The sequence below is a fragment of the Lontra canadensis genome, unplaced genomic scaffold (genome assembly GCF_010015895.1).
Source record: "Lontra canadensis isolate GAN:19392208 unplaced genomic scaffold, GSC_riverotter_1.0 scaffold53, whole genome shotgun sequence".
NCBI classification, from domain to species: domain Eukaryota; kingdom Metazoa; phylum Chordata; class Mammalia; order Carnivora; family Mustelidae; genus Lontra; species Lontra canadensis.
In genome coordinates this window covers 10,327,654-10,353,701 of record NW_022631047.1, presented here as the reverse complement: position 1 = coordinate 10,353,701, position 26,048 = coordinate 10,327,654, and the positions used below count along the sequence as shown (strand labels likewise).

General features: G+C 49.0%; 1 protein-coding gene across 1 annotated transcript in view; it reads right to left on the bottom strand.

Moving 5' to 3' along the window:
* The window catches only part of ANO2 (anoctamin 2), a 357,148-nt gene that overhangs the window by 191,697 nt on the left and 139,403 nt on the right, over positions 1-26,048 (bottom strand). The window contains exon 10 of the mRNA XM_032874339.1: positions 19,645-19,709. Within this exon, the coding sequence (XP_032730230.1) occupies positions 19,645-19,709 (65 nt within the window). The remainder of the gene's footprint in view (positions 1-19,644; positions 19,710-26,048) is intronic.

The window sequence follows — 26,048 nt, the reverse complement described above, 5'->3', positions numbered from 1 at the left end:
TATCGAAACAAGAACTCACTCAGCAGTCTTTTGCTTACTCCCTTCTCTCTAACCAAGCTTCCCTTTCCCCATTTTTTGATCACTCTCCTCTCCGCAAATACACACACCCACACACACAGGCATTTAAAGGTAAATTAATCTCCCTTCTCTATTCTCAATTTAAATATCTAAAAATCTACTTTAGGGGTGCCTGGGTGGCTCAGTTGGTTAAAAGTCTACTTTATTCAGGAAATGCTGTATGGTGTTAGGGAACAGGAATAGAGAATGATCTCACACCAAGGGGAGCCTTTAGTAAAGAGTTCCTCCACACTTTCTCCTTCAGAATGCTGCCCCAAGATGTAAAGGAACCCAAAACAGTTGCAGCTTGCTGAAAGTAATGGGTGAAAATCTGATGACGAGCAGGATATTCACAGGGTCTCAAAGACTGTCCTCATATTATTAATTACAGGGGAAAACCAGTAACCACACAGTGGAGGAGTCTGGCAGACAACACCATAATCCAGTGATCAAAGCTAACATCACCATAAAAGGGACAAACAGACAGCATGATCCTCCTGTTGTGATATACTGAAAAGAACACACATCACTTATGTAGGATTCCTACTAATATATAATGTGGATCCAGTCATGAGGAAACATCAGACTAACCCAAACTGAGAGAACTTCAATAAAAGGTCTTTATTCTTTATTCTTCAAAAACATCAAAATTATGAAAGACTAAGAAAAGATTACAAATGAAAAGAGACGAAGGAGGTATACTAACCCTAAACTGTAACACAAGACATTATTGGGGCCACTGAGATTCCAGTATGGATTCTCGAACAGATAATGATGTAACAACAGTGTTAAATTTCCTGGTTTTGAAAATTACACCGCGAGGGAAAAAATCCTCATTTTTGGAAAACACACACAGGAATTTAAGGATAAAGAGGCATGATGTCTGCCACATTCTCCTAAATGGTTCAATAATCATAATATATCCATGTCTGTGGAGAACGAGAGCAAGAGAGAGGGAATGACAGAGTATATGCAGCAACATGCAAACAACCAATGAATCTCAGTCCTGACAATAAGGGAGTCCTTTGCATTATTTTTCATTTTTCCTGTACGTTTGAAATTACTTCCAAATCAAAAGTAAAAAATAAATGAAACCCATTTCTTCTCATTTCCCAGGCATCACTTAGCCCAGGCCCTGATGTCTAAGTAGCAGTGTCTGATTTCTTGGGCTCCACAAGCCATCACAGAAGAAGAAACCAGAGAAATGTCCAGCGGCACCTCTAGTTTCTCAACATGTGCAGACTTTCCTTCGATTTCAGGAGAGACCACAAGTGAACAAAGTGATCACTGAAAGTAATTATCTGAGCATAAAACAATTAGTATGACAACCACAGAGAGAAAGCTAATAGCCATTTACATGACTGTTCACTTGTAAACACACTAGCAGGGAAACTCGGCCAACTCTGCTCTCTGCCCTCAGGAATGACGAATCTTAAATCAAAGTTACAAGGCAGGACAGGCAGTAGGGGCTCTGCACATTTTGAGGGAGGCTCCAAAAACAAGCATAAAGATGTTCCTGGAAGCGGTTCTGGAAGGGGAAAAGGAAACCTTGATCACTTTGTGAGGTACTGGAATAGCTTGGAGGGAAAGGGAATGGGCGTGTTTTCCTGGACATCTTTAAAAGAAGGGGAGACCATCTAGGAAAATGTTACAATGTGCAGAATTTACTTCAAGATACATCATCACATAAAGCGTGAGAGGATGTGTCTTCCTTGACTGAATCTCTGATGCAGGTGCCAGCCAAGACAGCCCAGGTGTTCAGCAAGCCCATGCTCACAGGTGGCATCTCTGCCTGGCTTATCTCTGTCGACAAGCACAGCTTGGTGAATTAGCATAGATTGTCAGAAATGGCTTTTCATGGGTAAAAATAATGGCCTGTTGAATAGCGTAACGAATGATAGAAAAGGGTTCTCATTTGGCAAAATTAGAGGTATTCAAGTAGTGTGGACTGCCTTGACCTATTTTAGACATACTCCTATCCTTGCTTATAAATATCCAAGGAGGCTTGTACCCCTTGTTCTAGGGATGATGCCTCAGGCTAAACCCCAAAATGGCCCCACATCTGAGTCTCTGGATTTTATTTCCCTGACACTGTTTATAAAGGTGATAAAGTTCTGCCTCCGGAATTGAGGGCTTTGCCTGGAGTGAATCTTTCATGCATGGAGATGGTCAGAGAATACAAAAGAACAATGAGTTAGGACATTCTGAACACGTCGTATGAACTATCATTTTCCACACTTGTTAATAAATGTCACTTACTTCAAAACGTCAGAGGCTGTCGAAAAAAATGGTGCATGACTGAATTGGCTTAGGTCAGCGTGCAAAAGACGAATGGAGGAGGAGGGAGGGTCCTACATAAACACGGGGAAGAGGCACGAGGGCCTTTTTGTTCATGATCTCCACCTTAATGCCATCGCGATCTGAGGATATATGCCTTATGACCTCAAGTCCCAGAAATCACAGCAACTTGCTCTAGGGGCTAGAATATGGTCTAGCTCAGTAAGTGGCCCATGTGCACAGGAAAAGAATGTAAAAATGTGCTTGCTGCAGTTTGGGTGCAGTGTTCTATGACTATTAATTAGGATCACTGCATTCACAATGTTGTTCAAATCTACTACATCCTCAACAGATCGGCTACTTGCTCTGTCAACTACTGAGAGAGTTGAAATTCCCAAGTATCATTGTGACTTTGTCTATTTCTCGTTTCTGTTTTGTTCATTTGTGTTCCACGTGTTCTGTCAGGTACACACAATCATAAATAGGATTGTTGCATCTCTGTAAGGCACTGGCTCCTTTATCAACACAAATACTATCCATATTTCTGATAATGGACATGGCCTCTCCAGCTTCCCTTTGATTAGTCTGTTTGCTGTCTCTATCTGTGCCTTTATATTTGAAGTATGTTTGTAGTAGGCAGCATAGTTACATACTGCTTTTGTATCCAATCTCATAATCTCTACCTCCTAACTTTGATGTTTAGGCCATTTATATTTGATGTGATTACCAATATGCTTGAACTGAAGTATGCCATTTTGCTATTTTATTTTGTACTTATTCAGAGCAATAGGGATAACCCCATTCTTTCAGGGATTAATTGCCTGCTGTCTGATGTCTGGAAATGGTTATGACATAAATTTTAACTAGGTTTGTGGTAGTTTATGGCAGAAAAGCTAGTGCTAGAGCAGGAAATCCATCATGGCCAGATATGGAAGTAGGGAATCAGTGCTTAAAAGGTTTCTTGGGTGATTTGTGTATGCTACTAGAATTGGGAATCTCTGCTTTAATTCAAGGGTCACACTTTGAAGGATAGGATAAAGGCACAGAGCAGAAATATGAGCTGCTGGATATGAGACAGCAGGGAATGCTGGGAGGTGTGGGAACCAGACAGCATAGGTTCTGACTGAAAATATGCACATGCAATGTTTTTAAAAGATCTTTTGGACCAAGTATTTTGAAACGTCTCCTGACTGAAATCTTCTCCAAGGCTACTCATTTGCAATTCCTGTGACTCTTCTTTAACATCAATATACCTCTTAAAATGGAATGCCCAGATTTGAGCTCTAGGTTCCACGGAGGACTGACTGAAGCTCAAGGTCAGTAACACCAAAATTACGCCCCATGCATACTCCCATGAGTTCATTAGTTCAGTTAAGACAAGTTAATGTTTGAAAACAAACTGAGAGCTCATGTTTAGCTTGTCAGCTCACGACCACCACCGATGCCTGCCACATCAGATTTTCAGGTCCTGCCCTGTATTTATGTCCTGACCTTTCATTTATCACCAGTAAATTTCACCTTGTTGGTTTGGGACCAGGATTCTACTTGCAAAGGACATTTTGAATCTTGACTCTGTTATCTGTCAAGGTAACTACTTTTTCCAGATGTGTGTCAATGGAAAATCTGATAAGTATGCCTCCCATTCTCAAGGACCCGGAGCCTAGTGACTAGATGGCATGACACAATCCCCTTGACTGATATTAGCCAACAGGTGCTACCTCTGTTCTTCATAACCTCTACTCCCAGGAGAATAGAGAACAGAGAAGAGAAAGCACAAACAAGTACACCAGCTCTTAGAAAACATCTTGGCAAAACTCCAAGGTGATGGTAAATTTGCAGTGTGTGTGTAGAATTTGTATAAACATTCCCATGAATACTCCTGCTGCTCATTTCCACAGGTAGCTAGGGCCACCACACAGCAAGACTGTGGGGTCACTATTCCTGTCTGGCTTCCATTCAGCAGCTCCAGCCCTGTTGCGAATTAGCTGTATGGCCTTGGGCTACTGAGCTGTCTTTCCCAAGGGTCTAATTACTCCTGTGAGGTCTCCCTCCTCAAGAAGATTTGCCCTTTCTCCCACCCAGGGACCCTCTCTCCCATCAGAGACTCACCTATGCCCCATTTCCACAAGGGTTGGCATTGCCCTGGCTGTGACTAGACAGGCTTCTGGGAAAAGTAGTTAGGGGGACTTTATCCTTCAAATAACATTCTTCAGTCTGATCTAACCAGCTTCCTGTTCAAAATCCTTCCACATTGCTTGGGCTAAGCATTTCATGCTGGCTTTATGATCTGATGCCTGCTTACCTTTCCTGCCCGACATCCCTCCCCATCACCCATATACTCCTCATTCCAGTCACAGGCAGCTCCTTGTAAACCCCTGAACAAGTATGCTTTTTCATTACTGCATGCCTTAGTTCGTGCTGTCCTCCCTGCCTGGAATGCCCATCCCCCTTCTCCCACCCACCTTACATCATGATGCTGAACTCAGCTCAGTCATGTATCTTCCAGGCCTCCTCTGATTCAGGTGCCCTCTGAATCCCACTGCACATATTCTGAGCATTCATCATGCATCCTTAGGTGTTAGCTGACTCATCTTTTCACCAAGCTGACTACAAGCTTCTCCAAGGCCAGGATGTTTTATTATCACTGCCCGGATAGTTCCTGCTACAGGAACTGGTGTTAGAACCACGAAGTGTTTTGAATGATGAGGGAATCAATGATGAGCAAGTCCCAGCACATGGTTCAGCTGCCTACCTCCCCCAGAGGAGGGGCCAGGCCTGCAAGCTCATCCCTTGTCACGGCATCCTAAGCTCAGACCCAGGCTCCTGGGACTCTGTCACAGCTGGAATCAAAATGTCTGACATCCCTGTGTGACTCTGCAGGCCATTGGCTCAATTCTCCACCCTCTGTCTAAATCCTCTCCCTGGGCAGGACAAGTTAAATGGAAGAAACCTCTCTTCTTTCCACTCACAACTGCCTCACAACCAAAGAGGAGCCACACTCCCAGATGTGCTGCCCAAGAAAGGTGCTCTGGTGCCTGGGATACAAGAAGTCAGGGAAGCCTCTGGAAAAACATCAGTTGGAAAATCCATCCCTGGCCAGCCCTCTCCAGTCCTCTCTCCTGCTGAGTTTGTTCATGGCTTGAAGTCAACAACCCACTAGCTGTTTACGTTCCTAACCCTGAGTTTGGGGCATCTGCAATTTAATTTGAGCCATGGATAGAAAGGACTGTTCTCTGTTAGGGTTGCAAGAGAGTAAGCAACCTTCTAGGCTGAACTCTGTGTGGCATTCCCCAGCACCACCCAAACCCTGAGCCTATGAATACCTTCTATTACTTTCAAAAATCATCTCCAGCAGGCCAAGATGGGGGTCATTCATCCCCAAATCTGGAAGACATCACTAAGAATGAATGAGTACAGAAGAGCTGGGATGGACTGGTAAGGAAAGTCGATAGAAGAAGAAAGAATAAAGCCTGAAGGTTACTGGAGGAGGGAGAAGGAGAAAGTTTTGGGGGAGGGAGGGCAGAGAGGTTTAGAGGGAGATGTCTGCAGCCATGAAGGCTGAGGATCACTAACTCAAGCCCTGGGAGGGAGTGGGAAGGATTCAGGAGAGCCATGATGGGCTCTGAAACACTCTGCCCAGAAACCGGGCTCCAAATAAATGGTAAACAGAGTTGGCCAGGCACATGCACCCCTCCTGACCACCCAGGAAAAGAAGAAAGAAAAGTAGAGCAAGGGTGACTTTGGTCCTTCAGAATCACTCTCACAGAATCTGTCAGCTTCCACCACCACCATTCTTCTTAAAGATACTTCCTGAAAGTATCTTCACCTACAACTGCCTCTTGCCCATCCCTGGACCTCTGAGGATTAAAGGTCAACACCAAGGGAGAGGATAATGGACAGCAAAGAGAATCCTGGTCAGGGGACTGGCATGTTCCCACTCCTTCACCATGGGGAGCCCACTTTGCATTTCATCTATCCTCACTGCTCAGCGGTCTTGCCTGGTGGCTCACTGGAAATTACTATCCCCTTTCAGGCACTGCTCTGCCTCTCTGTTCTGTGTCACATTCATCACTCATTGTCTCCCTTGGTTTATGTTATTCGATGTGCACACAGGCAGATAAGAGCCCCAGTTACCATGGACAGCAAAGCCCTGAAGGGTGGCATTCCATAGCCACAAGGCAGAGGGCCTTCCACTCTTCTAACACACTCACGCATGTGCACACACATGCATGCAATTCCCATGCACCAACCCCACTAGAACAACTCAAAGCCATTTGGAGCAGCAGTCCCCAGGCTGGGCCTCAGGGCTTTCCCAGAGAGTTAGCCAACCCTCCTGCCAGGTCTCCTGCCATGCAGCTGCCATCCACTCCCAGGCCAGCAGCCCCTGAGATGCCACGCAGCCTTTTCCATTCGTCCAAAGCTTCTTAAATGTCTCTGATATTTGTCCCAATAGGAAAATACACACTCATCAACTCCACAAAATGTCTCTGATATTTGTCCCAATAGGAAAATACACACTCATCAACTCCACAAAATGCTCCAGATGTGATCAAAACTGGAGAAGCAAAAGAAAACAGAGATGGGGTGTTTAGGAAAGGGGACAGAACGAAAGAAATCCAGGGGTGCAGTGGTGGGAGTGCCCTGGGTGGTGGTAAGACCGATGGATGGAATCTAGAATTGGGATCCAGACTCCCAGGCTCCAACCCCTACTTCAACCTGTCTCCTTGTGAGACCCAGAGTCCTGACCCCAGACTAGCTTCAGGCTTGAGATTCTATCTATAGAACCTAGAAAGTTGGCCCTGGAAGTGATACTATAGATCACCTGGCCCATCCCCCCTATTAGGTGAGGAAGGCGGCAGGTAAGTCAACCTGTCTGGAGCATTGCCCATCTCCTCTAACGCCCCACACCCTCCTACCTCCCAGTTCACCACTGTCTATATTAAATATTAGCAGGTGATAGCAGCACAGGTTAATGATTCTTTATCTAAAAGTCCTCAGACATGATACCTCTGTCCCTCTGCTCCATTAAATCTGTTAAGAGGATCTTAGTTCCTTTTTTATAAAGTGAGGGGATGGCTTTCAAGGACCCCCCCCAAATCTGAAATTCCTAAGTCCTCATGATCTTCAACAATACCCCCCTTAAGGAACAAGATTTGTTCTACTCTAAAAGATCCTGAGTCCCTTCATTATCCCATCTAACATCTGACCACATTGGTCCACTATCCCCACCATCACCTCAAAGACCCTTCGGGAAGCAGCCCCTGTGTCCCGCCAGCATCTTCTTCCTGCAGAATTCAGCAAAACCGTTCAGATAATGGGTGCACGGTGAGTGTGGTGTTTGATGCTGTCAGTAATGGCCATCACCATGCCCTCTGAGACATCTGCCACTGGGGCAAAGGGACATTGCAACCTAGTGAAATCTATGGGTTAGCAAGGATGTGGAGGGTGAGAACAGAAAAGAGACCCAAGCTCAGCAAAACATCCCTCGTGTCCTCTTGGAAGGACAAAAGATAACCAGGAGTATATGCTGCTCTTCTCCCCAGTTATTCCCTGTCAAACTACCCCGCTATCCTGTCTGGCAAAAACAAGCAATCCCTTCCTAATGTCCCACAAGGAAGAAGTTGAAGTCCTTTAAAAGTAAAAGCCACCCAGACCATGGCAGTGCCGCCCACACAAGTGCACCCACACAAGCCAAGCCTTTCAAGGATGTACTCTTTCCTTTAGGATAAAGTCCCAAATCCTCCACCGCCCTACAGGATCCGCTAGGCCCTGACACCTGCCTCGCCCCAGCCTGGCCCCCCAGCATTCCCCTCACTGCAGACCTAATGTCCCTGCACACCAAGCACCCTCTCCCAACACTGGGGCAGTATACACAGCAGTGAAGAGAACTGACTCTGGAACCAGACTTAGGAGTCCAAATCTTCCCTCTTCCTTACTAGCTGGGTGACCCTGGGGGACTTAACAATCTCTTTGTGTTTCAGTAGCTCATCTGTAAAATGATTATAAGAGTATCTCAAAGGGCTGTTACAAATGCAAAGAGCTGAAGCAGTGCCCACCATACAGGAAGTACCACAGAATATTAGCTGTTGTCATTACTCGGCTCACCTTTCTCTGGCTTATCTTTGGTTTCACTCACGTATCAAACCTGAGTGCAAAGTTACTTCCTTAGGGAGTCCTTCTCCAACTACGTTGGATTATCCTATGTCTTTATTCCCATTACACTCCACGGTCCTCTACTATAGACCATGTCACACTTAAAATTAACTATGTATCATCTGTGTTCCCTGCTAGATCACAAGGCCCATGAGCTCAAACTAGTGTGGACCACAGGTCCAGATACTCCTTGGGGCAGTCCTGGTTTCACCTGTTGTCTCCATATGGTAGGTCAGATTATCTTTCAGCAAACATGAACTCCTCTTTCCTTATGTAAGAGAATACTTCCCAGCAACATGGATTTGTGCTTGGTCATGTGACTTCTTTGGCCAATGGAACGCTAATGAAAGTGATGTCAGCAATACCAAAAGAGGTACTGTTTGTTTCCATTCCTTGGCTTGTGGTCTTTTGAGTCACCATGAGAGAAACATGCCCCAGGTAGCTTCTGATCTAAGGAGAATGTACAGACCTATGAAGACCTGAACGCAGTCTGGACCCTGAGGCAAAGCCCAGCCAATCACCAGCCTGAAGCCGAGATTTTCCACTCAACCTACAGACACATGAGCATGACAAGTAAATGACTGCTACTGTAAGCTACTGACTTTGGGGTAGTTTGTCATGCAGCATTCTTATGACAACAGCTGACTAGCACATAGGCACAATTATTAATAGTGCTCACCTTCCTGCTCAAAAGCGTTCCAGGTTAGATGATACAGTATCTCATCACCCAAAGTCAGTCTGTATCTATCTTTTTATCTCTTTAACTCCAGTGCCCAGAATAGTGCCTGGCATGGAGACAAGTGCTGGATGAATATGCTGGGTAAAACTGAACTGAATTACATGGTTTCTTAAATCTCTTTCCCAAAGCACGGAGTCTTCTTCCCAACTCCATGGTTAGACGTTAAACCTCCAGAGAAGGTCTAATATGTCCAAAGGTAGATACAGTGTCACAGGATTTGACAGAAAGATGTTAAGCCTTCAGAGATGGGCTTGTATTCCAAAGGGAGACAGGATCTCAGAGGATTTGAAAAAGAGGGGAGGGAGAACATGGCTTAAGCATGGAGAATGACCAAAGTGAAAGGGAAGGAACCCCGGCGAGAGGAATCTACATCAGGCTCATCAGGTGGGGCTTCCGGGGGGCAGAGCACCCGTGGGTGGGGCAAAGAGACACCCTTGGTTTGATCCTTCTCTCCCCCGAGCAGCTTACCTTCCTGATTAAAGGTTGAGGAGTGGGCATAATATCAACCTCAAGAAATACTGCCATTTTGTTACTGGTGACAGCTGGCAACCAGCCATTGCCCTTACCTTCATCCAGACTAAAATGCCCAAATAAAAAGCTAAAAATCCCAGTCCTCCAAGCCCCTCTCAGTCTCTCCTGTGTTCAGTTGAATATGGAGTCTATGAAAGAAACCAATGAGGCCGAGGCAACAACCCTGGGGCCTATGCCCTCTAGGACGATTTTCCCGAGTCCCTTCAGTGGGCTGGGTGACCCAGGCTAAGTGCCACATCTTCCATAGCCTGATTCAACCACTGTGCCAGGGGCAGACCGCAATCCTTGGCAGATAGCCAACTACCCACATCTCTGAATATCTTGAGATGATCCCAAAGGTACTAGTGGACAGCAATCTCCCGGGCAGGGATCTTGAAGCTTTTTGTTTTGTTTTGTTTTGTTTGTTTCTTGTTTGTGTCTGTGACTTCCAGACCCACAAAATGCTGTGGTTTTCCGTTTCTAAAACAGAGGCATGTCCCTCTGCAAAAAGCCTGGGCGTGCCAGGCTAATTAAATTTAGCTATCTTGTGGTGGTTGTTGTAACGTGTGATCCGCCAATGTTATTCAATGTGTTAAGACGTTTTCTGTTTATGTTGGTTACATACCCATGTGGTGTGGGTGGAGAACATCACTCAAGGGAATATCATTAGCAGGAACAGGGAGCTCAAGGGTTCCAGAGCCACGTGGTAAGACCGTGGCTCCCAGGATCAAACAGTTGGGCTGTGTCCATGGTAACTGATCCGTATGCTAGTCCCCTCCCTCTTTCTAGGGCAAGATCAGTCCCTCAGATTTACCTGAAGTCCTTGACTCCCACAGACAGGCTTGCACCTGCCATGGCCAGCCTAGAGGTTTTGTGGAGAACAGATTCTCCTCTCCGTCAGAGAGAGAGAGAGAGAGAGCACGCACGCGCGCGCACCAGGTCCCAAGGGGCTGAATGACTTGTCTAAAGTTTCCCAGAAGAGAAGGTGAGAAACTGCCTGCTCTCACCTCACAGCTAGGAGCACACACGTCCCCCAGCCATTGTATGCTGTTTTGCCACCTGCCTAACTTCCAGAGAAACCACCTGACAGTTGGTTCTCCCCTGTCGTGAGGCCTCTGTCTGGGCTCTCTTCCCTCACTGTCTCAAACATCTCCTCCAACCACTGTCCATAGCCCTGTGCTTTCTTCTCAGCCCTTCCTCAGCCCTAGCCATTCTTGAGGCTCTCTGGTCAGCCTCTCCTGACCAGGAATGACTTTATCCAAGTCCTGTAAATCTCCCAACCATATTTCTTTTCACCTTCAAATCTCTGCTTTCTACTCCAAACTCATCAGTCCCATAAGTTGCTTTTTTTCTCTCACATACCACACTAAATCCAGTTACTATCCCTTCGAAACCTTCTACCACCTGGGCCTGGCACATTGACATACAGCTGAGTGTGTGCCAGCTCCCTGCTGGGCACTCCTTACAGCTTGTGACCTCCATCAGCAGCGTTCCACTGTGAGCACCTTGTGTCCCGCCATGACACTTAGAGCTTCTTGCTCCTTGCCTCTTCTTTTAGCTTTGACAGCAACCCCAGGACAAAGTTCTTCACCCAGTAAACCCTTAATATAAAGATCCATCCTCATGTTGTTAACAGACTCTGAGTTCTGTTTTAAGAAAAATCTCTGGGAGTCTGGGTTTCTTGGGACCTGGCAGTGTCATACTTACTGTGGTCCCATCTCAGAGGCCCCCTGAGCTTCAGAAATATCATTTCACTCTCAATGGGAAACAAAAAGATGACATTCCCATGACAAAGGCAGACCTTCCACAAAATCCCACACTGACAGGAGCCAGACTCCAGGACAGGCCACGGAAGAGTCTCGCCTGGTGCATGGTGTGAACCTGGTTCTAAAACCTGCCACTGAGACCCAGCCACGTGGCGGTGGTGGCGTGCAGGGAGAGACTCGGCTGACAAAAGAAGTGACCACTAACAACCTGACAGCATGGAAGAAGCCAGAACAAACGGACTATAAAAAATAGAATTGAGAAATCAAAAATATGGCATTCTCTGCTTAACAGAGGCACAAACGATCCTATCCAGCTCAACAAGCGGAGAGGGGCCCATCATTCCTGCTAAATACAGGGGAATGCTCCTAAGGATGATGCCATTGTAAAGCAGGGGTTGACCAGTAGCCCACACCAGTTTTCCCTCAGAGATTAACAGCAGGGAGCTGGAGACCCAGCTCGCCTGACACCCAGCTGGATGAAGGGTTCTGTCACCTTTAGCCCCATGCTACAAGGGGGAAACATTGTCTCTAGAATCAGGCAGGCCTGGGTTTGATCCCAGATGGGCTGGCTCTGTGGCTTGAGGAAGCTCCTTATCTCGAGGAGCTCAGTATCCTCATCTGTAAAATGCAGGTAAGAATACCCACTTTGCAGGGTCATTAGGAGGCATGGAATTCACACACAAAGTGCACAGTCATGATACATTGATTCACAGTAAGAAAAAAAAAAAAAGTTGAGCACCTGGGTGGCTCAGTTGGTTATGCAACTGCCTTTAGCTCAGGTCGTGATCCCGGAGTCCTGGGATAAAATCCCACATCGGCCTCCCAGCTCCATGGAGAGTTTGCTTCTTCCTCTGACCTCCCCCTCTCATGCTCTCTCACTCTGTCTCTCTCTCTCTCAAATAAATAAATAAAATCTTTAAAAAAAATAGTCTTATATAGTATTTGTCAAAACTCATGAGTTGAAGGACTCTGCAAAATCCTGCTAGCGAGCGTAGAGAATACTAATGTTTTCCTCTAGGGAGCAGATAATACCTTTACTTAACCGTATGTCCATCACCACAGTATCTGTGCAATACTTTATCACAGTCCACGAAATAATATCATGGGCCATGTGGGACGGGTGTTATGATCCCTCTTTCAAACCAAGGAAACTGAGGTTTGGAAGACAATGTCTTATCCAGACATTACATCAACTGGAAAAAAAACTGGAGCTGAAACTGAGTTCTTTTCATTCTTTACCCACTGCCCCAGCCTACAGGAATGTCCCTAAGCCCGAGCCTCAGGACTTAAACATGTGCACACTCTATCCGTCCCCTAACTTCGTCAGTGGCAGCCTCACTCCTCCATTTTCTTCCTGGATAGGGAGCTCTTATTTGTTTAAGTCTGTCTTCAGATGCATCCTCTCCAAATCTTTGGTCACATTACTTTTCCTTCCCCGAAATATTTGTAGTCTGGCTGGGAGTTTTTTCTTTAGACGTGATGACCCAAGTTAGACCATGTGAGGCTCTGGCTCTGCCATGATTTGTAAGTGATGTGATCCTAAAATGTTTCCTGGCAATTTCCAGGGTCTGTGGGTGCTGTAACACATCACATGGATGTTTCTAGAAAGAGTTATGGTCACCCCCAATAATCTCTGCCTGAGGCATAGCCAATTTAGATGACCAGTTTGGGGGTCAATTTCTCCTCATAATCTTTTCCATATGCTATTTTTATAGCTCACAGTTACTTTTTGTAAATTCCACTGTCAGTTTGTCCCTTCGTTTCCCAGAAAAGCCTTGTGGTCATCTATAGGCTTAGAGCTTTGACTCTGAACTTCAGCTCCTTTAGAACAGGGCCACGCTTAATTCATTTCCGTATGTCCAGCACCAGTGTCAGACGTATGGTCCAACTACCCCAGGTAAGGTGTGCAGAGGGACCCTGCTCTGAGCTCCCCAGGCCAGTAAGTCCTGCGGAGAAGCATCGTGAGGATGAAGAGCCCATGTCACATGAGGATATGCAGAAAGGTCCGAGAGTAGATTGTGTGGAAGAAAAAAAAAAAAAAAAAAGCTCAGGTATAGGAGAACTGTTAGGAACCCAAGAGCCAAGAGCTTTTTTCCAATATTTAAAAGACTGAGCTTCAGGGAAAAAACCTGGAATCAAAAGGAGAGAAATCGGCAAAGTTCCTGCTCTGGCTCTATGACCTCCTCATGGCTAGAAATGTCCAGCAGAGAAACAAGCTTCCCCTGAAGCAAGGCATTCGCTACTACAAGAAAAACACAGCAGAAGCTGGGCACTTGCTAGAGAAATACGCCATGAGAGCAGGTCTCCATCCCTTCATTCCAGGCCCAAGCCCTGAGGCAGCTGAACAGGAAGCACATTCCATCTCTGTGCCGCCATGGTTTGGTCCCAGGGGTGCCGGGTATCTGGAGATTATTGCTCACAAGGGCCCAAAGGGACATGGAATATAGAGTCTTGCCATTTATTTTTAGAATAAGAGCAGCCTCTCTTCTTCCCTGGGAAGTTGAGTCAAGGAGGAATGAGCTGCGAGCCAGACAGCCTGCTCCTTCCCCTGTTCGGCCCACGGAATTCTGGGTGGCCACGGGGAGCATGTGTGTGTATGTGTCTGTGCAACCTCCTGGTGCTGGGATCCACCATCTGTACCATATGGCTGATACCACAGCAGAAAGATGAAGAGTTTGGTCTGAAACAGGAGCCACCCTCCATGGAAGTCTTTTCTGAGGCTTGAGAGGCCACCCTCATAAGACCAAGCCAGTCTCCAGGCATGGAGTGGAGAGTACTTTGTTCCAACTCCTGGTAGGCCATGGGCCACCGGCTTTCCCCCTCAGAGGGGCACATTGAAGGTCAGTAGCACTCGGTGGGGGGAGCAAGAGCCCTGTCACAGCTAGATTTAATAAACAGCCTGACTTATTTCCTGATCTGGAAAATGGGCCAGAACATAAAATCACAGAACAATACCATCCTTGTTTCGGCCTTGCCTCAACCAGCTACGGCCTGCTGTTCCATGTCTACTCTGTCCCCTCCCTCCCCCACTCCCAGAAGGAAAAGAAAAACATTCTTCAGGCCTACAAGGTGCTATTTCTTTCCAGCCTGCAAAATGCTTCCCAGCTAAATCCAATACTTCAAATTTTGGGGGCCCATGCAAAGACCAAGGCGCTAGTCCCACACTTCGTATCTCCTCGGTCTCCCCTCCCTGGGATCTAGCCTCGCCTCCTTCCAACCCTGGATTCTCTAAGTCTCAGGGCAGAACGAGGGGCATGGGTCAGATTGGCACAGAATCTACACAGGTGAGGCTTCCAAGTCAACTTTTGGACCTAACCACTCGCAATCAACAGTCATGAAGGATCTAGCTTTGGGTCAGTGGCATTTCTGGCCATTGATAGCTGGCTAAAGAGTAAATCCGTACACGGCGCAGCCCAGGCTGGCCATGAAGACACATTTAGGTCCTTTAACCTCAGCCCTTCAGAAAGGAATATTTCTAATTCAAGTGTCCCCTCTTCCAGGAAGCCTTCCCTTATTTTGCTCATAGCAATTACTCTTCGTCCGTTGTTCTGCAGTATTATGTTTGTACTTATGTCCTCAGCGCTGTAAGCCCTCACTTCATCCTGCCTTGCACATGCTTACCTCCCTACATAACTGCTAGACCTTCAGGGCAAAACTCTACCTTACTCATCACCACTCCTCCCCACGCTGCCTAGCACAGAGATTGCTCACCATAAGCATCAGTAAACGCTTACCGCGCTTGACTAAACCGCCTTTATAAATCCCAGAGAAGGATCAAGGAGGAGGCAGCAGGACTCAGGAAATAATTAATCACGGGTTGATCAACATTTTTTCCTCTCCATTCCCTCCCTCAAACCAGCTGCAGCCGGTCCTTCCTGAGCCTGGCCTGCTGAGAAGCCTCCTAAGAAAGAATGTGGCTTCCCCTGTCTTCCCTCTGGAGGGATTTGGATGGGTCACATTTCAGGAGGGTAGCAGTGGGGCCCAGAGACCAAGAGGGATGAATCCTGTCACACAGCCTTCTAGCGGCTGTTCTGGAGAACACTAGCAACGATGAGGACCTTGGCCTTGCATAGGAGGAAGGAAAGGCAACAGCTGTGATGTCAGGCCTGCAGACTGGCTCCCCACAGATGGGGCTGGAGAGAGCTGGGCTTCTACAGTGACAGAGACGTGTACATAGCACGACGGGGGCACAGGATCACATGTCTTGCCACGGACCAGGCCCAAAGTCTCCTGAGATGGTAGGCCCCAGAGAAATCACTCTCAAGCCTCTGTGGAAGTGTTTGTACCTAAAGGCTTCAGGCCAGGACATTGCTAAGAGAACCCCGGAGCTGCCACATGGGAGGGGTTTCATGTCCAGGGCCTCACTCGTGAAGTGGGCATTCCTGAGATGGGTGGGAATGAGGGAGAGCCAATCCATCACTCCTCTCCAGACCATAGTCCTGATTCCGTACAGCGAACGCTAGGCTGCCCGAGCATCACCCCCTTGGTAAATTCCCCAAAGCCAATGGCTGCCATTGCGCTAAGCTTCGGGGACTTTTAGACCCCTCTTTTCCCTATACGGTCTGATGCAGGCAGTGGCCAGGGCTGAAAATAAAATTTTTGTAGCTCAGCTTCAACACAGCTAGGAGCTCAGTCAGACTCAGCTTAAAGCCTACTGCTTTGTCTCGTCCATATCAAAACCTTCCAACTAAGAAAATCAGCCTGCGAGCAGACATTCATTTTAGTGAAAAGTCAGGTCATGGCCCTGACTAATAGTGGATCACACCTGTACAAATCCAAAAGGCCCCAGGCCCCCAGGCTCCCCAGACAATAAAGGCTGTTTTCCTCCTGGGATGTTGGGGAGTTAACCCAGGGCAGTATAGGCAAAAATCTACTTTTCTGACTACGAGGACCCTCTTATGGCTCCTAAGGGACCAAAAGAGTCATTTCCTTCCAGCAAAGGCACCATTTCATCCATTGGCTTGGTCACAAGCCGTGTTTCTGCCAGGGCACCAGCACTGCTGGCTGCTAGTTCCCAGAGAGCTACTGTGAGTGGCGTCCCCGCTGGATGCCTCCCTGGGGAACTTTCCAGGCAACGCTCACACACACATACACACGCACACACACACTCACAGTCAGCTCAGGCCCACAGGCCCCACCCGAGCTTTCTAGAGCAAAGCTAGCATCCAGGGTTGGAGAGCCCTGTTGGGCTGGGAGACACCCATCAGCAGTCTCACAGTGCAGCCTGCTGGGCATGAATGAAGGTGCAGCAGCAGGACACAGGGGTGAGGGGTGCAGGGAAGGGTGTCTGCTTCCCCTCTGTCCATTTCCAACACCCGGGAAAGGAGCCTCAAACCCCAAACTGCCAGTTTAGGCTCGAAGGCCTGAGGGAAGGGAAAGACAGTTAGCCTTGGGGCTTTCAAAATGCAAACAATTCTCCCACCCCCACCGAGGTCTCAACTGCTCAAATGCTTTAGAATGTTCTAAATGTTCAGCATAAGAGAGGAGCCCTGGGGACCCACAGGAGGAATAGAAGCTCCATGCTGAAAACAAGGACTGAGTGTCCAAGGAAATAGGTGGGAGTACCTCTTATGAGCTGCATATGAATCATCATTTCTAACTTATGTAAGACTCCACTGCTTCGGCCAATCTTTCAGCACCAACACACAGGTACAATTTCTACGTGAGGCACCAAGAGGGTAGAGTTCACCTTAGTAAGTAGCAATGGAACAGAATTGACACAGTGTGAGGGCCAGTGATGGCTCAGGGAAGGCAGCCACGGTTGGGTGGGCTCTGTGGGTCCGGTGGGTCCTGACAGGTAGCGGCAGGAAAGATGGAGAAGCAGCTAGAGAGAAAGAGCGCAGAAAAACACCCACAGGACCTGGTGTCAGAGAGGGCAGTGGGCAATGAGAAAGAGGGCAGAGGACAAAGAGGAGGGGAAGGAGGTGACTTTGGCAGAATCAGGAAGAGTGAGCTGGGCCTTGGAAGGCAATATAACGTGAGTCTCAGGAGGCGGCTGCTGAGTGTGGGTAGCCATTCCCGACACCCTGCACCCTCTTTCCCCTTCATGAACCCTCCAGCAACCCGCTCTTGCTTACCTTTCTCTGCTTACCCACCTACTACCTCCGCTTGCTCCTCTTACCTCTGGCCCTTCCCTCTCTCCCCACTAGTGCCTACTTTCTCCCTCCAGCAGCTCCTTGAAGTCGGAGAGTTTCTTATACCACTGGGTAGACAGCAGCCCCCCGACCCCACAGGGCCCCTATATGCACACTACCCAGTATCCCCTTCCCTTCCCCTCCAGCTGGCCTCCGAGAGGTGCCTGGGTCCCCAGCCTTCTTCCCTCCCGGCCAAACCAGCCAAGCCGCTGGCCTCACCCAGGGACTGCAGGAGCTCCCTGAGCCATCTGCTGTGTGAGGAGCAGTGGCCAGTCTCTAGCTCTGCAGCATGCCATGCCCCGTCTAGACAGATTTGAGCTCTGTGTCCTCAGGAACAGCCAGACCCCAGAGCAGGGCTCTGCTCCAAAGGCAATTCTTCCCCTGCAGGTGAGGCTGCTTTGGTGGCCAAAACTGAGTGCGCACTGGAGACATTTCCCACTTAGCTGGCGGCCAGTCACCTGAAGTCTCTGGGGAAAAAGACAAGGCTCTCTGGTAGGGAGAATTCTTATTTTTTAATCATATTTAAAAAAAAAAAAAAAAAAAGACGGAACGAGTAGTTGGAGAAAACAGGCGACAGAGTGGGTGGCCACTTGGGAAGCAGAGAGAAAGATCAAAGCCCACCAGGCACGGAGGAAACAGCCACACCAAGGCTGTGGCCCAGAGAACAGTCTAGGTGGCCCGTGCTCCATACAAGGCAGCCTGGGAAAGGGAGGCTCAGGGTGAGGAAGCCTCAGTCACAGGCACCCCGTGGCCCTGCTCCGCGACCCCAGCACTGCAGTTAACGGTCTCCAGCTGGAACAAACACCTGCTGTCAAGAGACATCTAACCGAGCTCCCAGATCCCCGGGAGGGCCGGCGTATCTCTTTGTGGGCGGTGAACCTACCCAAACGGCGGCCCCCAGTCTGCTTTCTTCTTCCAAGGAGAATCTGGAGTTCCTCCCTCTGGACACAATCCTTCTGGCTGCTGCCCCTCTCACAATCCCAGCCCGGGGCAATTAGCCAGGAACACTCTCTGTGTTTACCGGCTGATTAATTAGCTCCTTCTAAGAGCCACAAGTGACTGTGTGACAGTGAGGCCATTATGTCAGGCATGGGGCCAAAAGTGCCCATCTTTCCCAAACGAGTATGCTACCAAATTTCTTCCCAAGTCCCTCAGTTCAACCTCCCATTTTTTTGAACCCAATTTATGATAACCAGGATCCTGAAGACCGTGGAAAGAACATGGCTTGCCCGAAGAAGCAACAGGCCATAATGGTGCGCCCAATCTCCACTCCCAGCCCAGTGCTTTCCCACCTCACAGTGCTGCCTCCCAACCTTCCAGCTCGGCTCAACAAGCCCACGGAGCTGCTAGAGCCCTCAACCCACTTTAGGCTAGTCAGACCTATAGCATTCTAGTAAGTTCTTTCAAAGGACTTTCACTAACATTTGGTAGAAGCTAGAGAAACTCCCAAGGTACCAGGACATCATCTGAGGAGCAGCACTGAAGGGAGGGATTCCAAGACCCTGTCTCTTCTTCATTCTAATGTGAAGAAGCCAGAAACTGACATGCCCTCTCAGACCAGCCAGCTCATTCCTCATGAGATTTGCCAGGTCTTCCCCTTCTCTGATCCACGCTGTGGCCACTTGCTCATAACCTAAGAATCTGCTTCACCCCATCCTTCTCCAGGACAAATTTGAAGGGCAATGTGTAAGAGTGATAACTGCATTCATAACCCCCCTCCACCCACAAACAGAGGAACAGGCAGGGAAAGAGAGACCACAGTGCTAAAGACCTCAAGACGGAAGTCATGGTGTATCCATTACGTTATCTGCTGCCTCACACAGACTCCAACCCCCATGCCCATCCCTGAGCTGCTTCCCCATGAGTCAGACATACAGCAGGACAATACAGCCCAGAAAGGCAGGACCCTCTGCTTGGCCAATAGACGGCCAGGGGTTAAGAGGGTTGACGGGTATGTTTCAGCATTTGCAGCTCTACGTTCCTCCCAAGAGTGCTCCTCACATCTTACCTGATGAGGTCAATAGGTTGAAACTTATAAAACACTCCATAGCGTGCCCATTCTCGATACAGCAGCTAAAAAAAGAAAAGGGAAACAGATTAGGGGTGGCGGGGGAAACCATTCACCTTTCTTTTTGTTCACCTTTAGCAAATCAGAATTTTATCCCCCACAACCACCCTAGCAAGTCAAAACTGAGTCCCCAAAGCCCAGCTTCTAGGAAAATTCTCCCAAGACATCCACAAGGAGGGTCTCCAATAGTGGGAGGCTATAGAGGCTGACTGCCCTTCCCCACGTACTAAAGGTGACCTTCCTCACACTCCAGGACAGACTGCTGCACCTGCCAATCATAACCCCACCTTCTTCACTCCCTCGCCTGGTTTAGTCCAGCAAAATGAGCCTGCTATGTTCCCTCATTCCTTCATGAAACAAGTGTTTCTTGAGCATCTACTACGTGCCAGACACTGGAGAGCACTGTAAGCAAGAGTCATTGCTGCCGTAGAGCTTACACCCTGACATGTGGAAACAGATAGAAACACATCAATATACAGGATTTATAAATGCCACACAGAAAGCTAAATCAAGGCAAGGGAACAGAACACGAAGGGCAAGGGAGTAGGGTTGGGTGCTATTTCAGACAGATGGCAAGGGAAGGCCTCTCTGAGGTGACAGCTGAGCTGAGACCCGAGGGAAGTGAGGGAATCCGCCCGGCAGAGGAACACTCTTCCTGTGCAAAGGCCCTGAGAAAAAGGCATGTGGTATGTCCTGGGGGAAACAGGGAAGCCGTGTGGCCGGGGCAGCGTGAGTGTGAGGCGAATAGGCAGAGATAGCATCAGAAGGTACTGAGGTGGCAGCTCACTTGGGGGTTTGCGGGCCACGCTAAAATCTTTGCACTCTGCAGGAAGCCAGGGGGAGCCGTGCAGCAGTGGGGAGAGACCACCCAGCTTGGACCACATATGGCTCACGCCAGCCGCCATGTGGAGAAGAGACTGAGAGCAACCATAGGAGCAGGGGTCTCTGTAGCGGTCTAGGAGACATGAAGGTGGTCTTCCCCATGGAGGCGGTGACTGCGTGTGCTGTGGAAGAGCAGGTGGGGAAGGAAAGGACCAGGAGTTCACTTTGGGGTGCGTTCATTTGAGGCGCCCTGTAGGCATCCCCGTGGGGCTACTGAGTATGCAACCGGATGCAAGTGTCTGGATTTCAAAGGAGTGTCGACCTCCTAAATGTACAAGAAGATGAAAATTTGGGAGGTGTCTGACGGGAGATGATTTATAAGGTCATTGAGCTATGGATGCAACCAACAAGGGAGAGGAAGTAGGTAAAGAAGAGGTGTGACAGCTGGGACCTGGCGTGGTGACCTTCAGAGGCCGAGGAGATGAGGGGCAGCAAAGGAGACACAGGAGCCGCCAGGGATGTCCAGGGCTAGAAAGGTGTGGTGCTCCAGAAGCAAAGGGACCGCTGGTCTCAAAAAGAAAACAATGTCCCGCTGTGTCAAACACTGCTGACAGGCCAGTTCAGGTGAGAATGGAGAAGCGACCTCCAGGTTTGGTGACTTTAAGGTCACTCGTGACCTTATTAAGAGTGGTTTCCATGGATGTGTGGGGGCAACGCCTGAGTGGAACACATTCTAGAAGTTACAGGAGGAAATGATGCACCCACACACAGAGGTGTGGCATCTTGTGATAACTGAATGGCAACTTTAGTAGAACTAGCACGTGGACAAAACCTAGATGTCACCACCGGGGCAAATGGCATTTCAGTTTCAAACACTTGGCCGGCAGGCTTCACAGATTATCCACAAGTAAATCAAGTAATTAGACATCATCTAGATATCCACAATGAGACATTAGCATGTAATCAAATTATATGTTTAGAATTGACAAGTCTGCAAGACACTGGCTATCTTATCATGTTCTCTAGTCCCCTTACCCAGCACACAGAAGTCACAGGGCATTCTGACCAGGAGAACCTGCCCTAACCAGGTATTTTGGATAGCTAGTTGAACAGCAGGAGGTCATCCTTTTCACCTCAGACCCTTTAAAGACTTGATTTTTTTCACAAACTGACATAAGAACTGGCATTCCTACTTAATGGGTTTAGACTTTTGTTGTCATAGTATCTCCCAGCAACGGCAACACTGAACCCGAAAATATATGGACACAGAGCAAATGGCAGCCACACTTAGCACCACCTGTGAAGGAGGAAACCCGGACATAAATAAAGGGGTCCCTCCGAGCCTGACTGGTGGGTCAGGATGTGAATCCACGAGTTCGGAGGCCGCTCCTTCCAGGCAGGCTCCTAACTGAATCTTACTGTTGTCATTAGATAGTCTCCTCCCCTTCACCGCAGGTGCTTCGACTGCCCTGGGTCTTTATTCCCTCCCTTGGTGCAAGCCCTGCCCTCCCTAGCACCTGGCAGTCACAGTGACATCATTTGTGGCCCAGAGGGAGGCCAGCGTGCGTCAGGAGGTATGGGCAAGGACTCCCCTGAGGGCTGTGGCTCGTCACTGCCTGCCTCACAGGCTCTGACCTCTGGAGCGGATTCCTCTCCGAGTCACGGATCAAGCCAAAAGCTAAGCCTGCGAGCTCCGATCTGCCACTGCCCTGGAGGGAGAGATGGAAGATGTCCCTGAGAACCAGTACGGCACAGGTGGCTCAGGCTCAAACTGAAAGCCACCCTCACCGGCCTTACCCTGAGTGGGATCCCGGGCATGCTATAAGAAACACCCTTTCTCAGTGTGCTGCCTTCTGAGCACGAAGCTGGATTCAGTCTGTGGCTGTGGATGAGGGGTGAGCCAAGAAAGCTGAGTGAGCCTGGGGCAGATGGGCTGGATGGGCACCGAGGACACCAAGTCCCTGCAAGGGACCGACAGCCACAGAGCACCAGACCTGGGAGTGTCACAGCCGTTAGGGCCGAATGTCCATGTGGCTACGCCCCGGCCGGCTCACGCCTCCCTGCAGGGGTGAGCAGCACCATAGACCCTTCCCCATCTCTATGCAATGTTCACTTGCACATATTCAGAAACCAAGGGGGCCACGCTAAAGCCCAGGCCCCAGGGTCCCAGAAAAGACTAGCAGTCAGGGCAAAAGGTGGCGTGCTCTGGAGTCTCTGCCCCAGGGGGATGAGTATGGTGGAGTAAAATGCAGGGAGACATCCACAGTGTCTTAGAACAATCCCTTGAAATGGGCAGTGTCTAGAGCCTCCTAATGCCGCTTTTAGCAAACCCACTCTCTCCCTCAGAGCTACACCAGTGTCCTCTTCACGACTGGCCATGCCTGCGAATAGATTAGGGAAGGTCTGCAGATCCCTCTCCATGGACAGTGCCTTATATCAGAGGCCCTGGATGTAATTCTAGACATGTCAGCCCTACCCCAAACCTCTACGGGGACCACCCCGCCTGACGGATCAGAGCATTCAAGCAGCCAGTCGGCTCCCTAGGGATCCCACTTGATAGTGGGTCAGTGGGTTTAAGTATTTCATGAAACCATAAAGGAGCCCAACTGTGAAAACCATTCGCAATGCCAGAGAATGGCAAGATGTTTGTGACTCCTGGCTCTCTCGAAGGCCTCAGGCTCCTCAGACAGCCAGACCCCAACAGGAAGAAAGATACCGCCGATGGATGGCTGGTGATGGGACAGGGTGAACTGAATGGGAAAGAAAGGAATTCTACTCCCAGATCCTGTAATGACCTATTTGAATTGTTGGCAAGTCTCTTCGACTCTGTAGGCCTCCTCCATTAGCAAAATGAGGGCAGAAGGGGACAACCCAAGACCAAAGTACATTTCTGGTCACAAAAACAGAACTCTCTTTACACACCTTTTCATGGGGTCACTTTATAACCATCCACTAGAGAAGACAATCATCTGCAGAAGCTGGAAAACCCAAGGCCCAGGTTTCAACACTGCTAAAGAGAAGCACAGTCCAGTGATGGACCTTAGGGTCCCCTGTACGTGGGTGAGGAAGCTGCAGGGAGTGGTGGGGCTCAGGCAGCCCTCCGAAGATGCTTATGGTCACTTCCCTGCAATGCTTGAGAAAACCAGGCAGGTCTGGCTCATGTGGATTTAGGTGGCTATGGGCAGCGAGGGGAGACCCATCCACACCCACGCTGCTCCCTCTTCCTGCTGCTGTGCTTTCTAGAAAGGCGGAAAACCCCTGCTCTCAGGCAGGGTGCGTCTTGTTAATTACCCTCCAGGAATGGGGAGAGAGAGACTTCCAGCCCCTAGCTGGAGCTGAGTCATCCAGACCGTACAAATGCACTAGGCAAGCTGAAAGGGAAGAAGACTGCATTCTCAGGGGCCCCCGGGCTTTCCTGGGATCTGCCCAGGAGGAGCCTGGGCCTCCAGGAGATCAGGGGAACAGGCACAAACTGCAGGGAAGAGTAAAGGAGGACATGTAGGTACTGGCATGATGGGCAACTTGGGATGCCCTTGCAAGTCACCTCTACGGGCCCCCAGAGAGGAAATCCCACTGCAGCTCCCGACCCTTCTCCACGCCCTGCAGCAACAGATGCAAGGATTCTCCCTGGCACCCAACCAAAATCCGTTTGCAGTCCTCTCCAAGAACACTAAACTATTACAATGCAATTAAAACAGATCAATATGCTGCACGTATTCAGAGGTTTGGATTATTTCTTCACAAGGATCCTTTTAGGCCCCAGCCATATACTGAAACTGCAGGAACAAGCCAGCACTGTGCTGAGACTTCCCCTCGCCATACCCAAGATGCTCAGGAGCTGCCTATACAGGGCTGGCTGGGGCTGCGGACGCCAGGGTTTTCATCCTGACTTGACAATCATTTACCGCCATTGGAACCATCTCCTCACCTTGCTGGGAATCCGTTTTCCAACCCAAATGGACGGGGTGGGGCGGGGAGGGAATATGCCCTCTCTCATGGATCCCCTCTCTCCCCATCCCAGGAAAGCCTATTTCCCTAACCATGACCCTGGCAGAGGAAAATAAGGACTGGCCAGCAAGCTGAAGGCAAAGCCACAAGGAAGGAGCCTCCTGTCTTTCAAAGACATCTATCAGCCTTTTGACGTATCCACCAAGGTACAGCTCCTTCCGAGCTGCTCTGTCCCTGCCTCCCAACGTCTACCCTTTCTGCCAGTTCAGCTGTGCGCTGGGAATAATTCTATTGGCCTACACAAAACATTTCCTGGAAGGAAAAATTTCCGTTACAAGATTGTGTTGTTAACAATAACACAACATCATTCCAAAGACAAATAAACATCTATTTCAGATGGTCTACAATTTGCTTCCCTCTGCCTCCGTGCAGATAACAGAGTCTGGCTGATTTCTCCCCCAAGTTATTGTGTGTTGCTGGTCTCTGGAATGTTCCTGTAAAGTGCTCCACCTTGCCTGGCCGGGGTCACCACCCACTCAGCAGGAGGACTCTTAGGTGGGCAGCAGTGGTGATCACCCTTTAAAGGGGAGGAACGTGAAATGAGAGAGCGGGAGGACAGAAAACGGTTGGGGTGAGCTAGGTGAGATGTGAGGAGAAACGCTTCCTCCTTTTCCTTTAACTCTGATCCGGGACTTTTCAGGAAATTAAACCCCGAGACTATTAGCATCAGATAGAAAACAGATGAGGTTAAGACATGGCAGTACTACAGCAGATTCCCTGGGCAGGCAGAGAGGGGACATGTGTAAGCAATCACAGCAGTATTTCTGGAAAAGACCTTTTATGTTTTTAATACTTAACACTTCATAACAGGGACTAATAGGCAGGATAAAAAGGAGGCAGCTCAAAAGGCAACTTGGGGGATGAATAATTTTCCAGACAACAGAGCAGGGGTGGGGGGGAATCTCCTCGGGCTTCAATTCCTCAGCCCTCCCGCCCCGGCCCTCCCTCCTCTGCTCGCCAGAGTTGCTGAGGGCTGGGGGAAGCTGGGTGGGAGAATGGCATGACGGGGTTGACAGCCAGATGAGGCGGTCCCCACTAAAGAGGCAGGTGACGCTTAGAGTGCCATGTCATGGCAGGGGAGGGTGGTGCACCCATGCAGAAGAACCAGGGTCTGGATGGTGGGCCAGCAGACGGAGGTAAGGGCAGGTGCTGTGATTGGCACAGGACGGGTCCTTCCGAAGGGACTGTTCCCTCCCTAACTGTAACCTCGGATTCCCAGCTGCCCAGAGCATACTGAGCCTCCCTCTCCCTCAGGTTTCTATACCCCACTTGTCTGCCTCGAGGGTAAAAAGAATAAGTTAAAGATCATCCCCCCCACCCCGAGAAAAAATCACAATGGCATGGATAATAATATGTTTTTAACAGGGACACTGGCTTTGGAAGTCAGAAGCGTCCCAAGTCTCCTCTCTGTTCACGGTGGCAGTGTCACTATGGGCAAGGCACTCACTCTTTCTGTGTCTCAGGCTCTCCACCTAGAAATGACAGGATTTGGACTCTCAGTGCTTCTCAGTTGC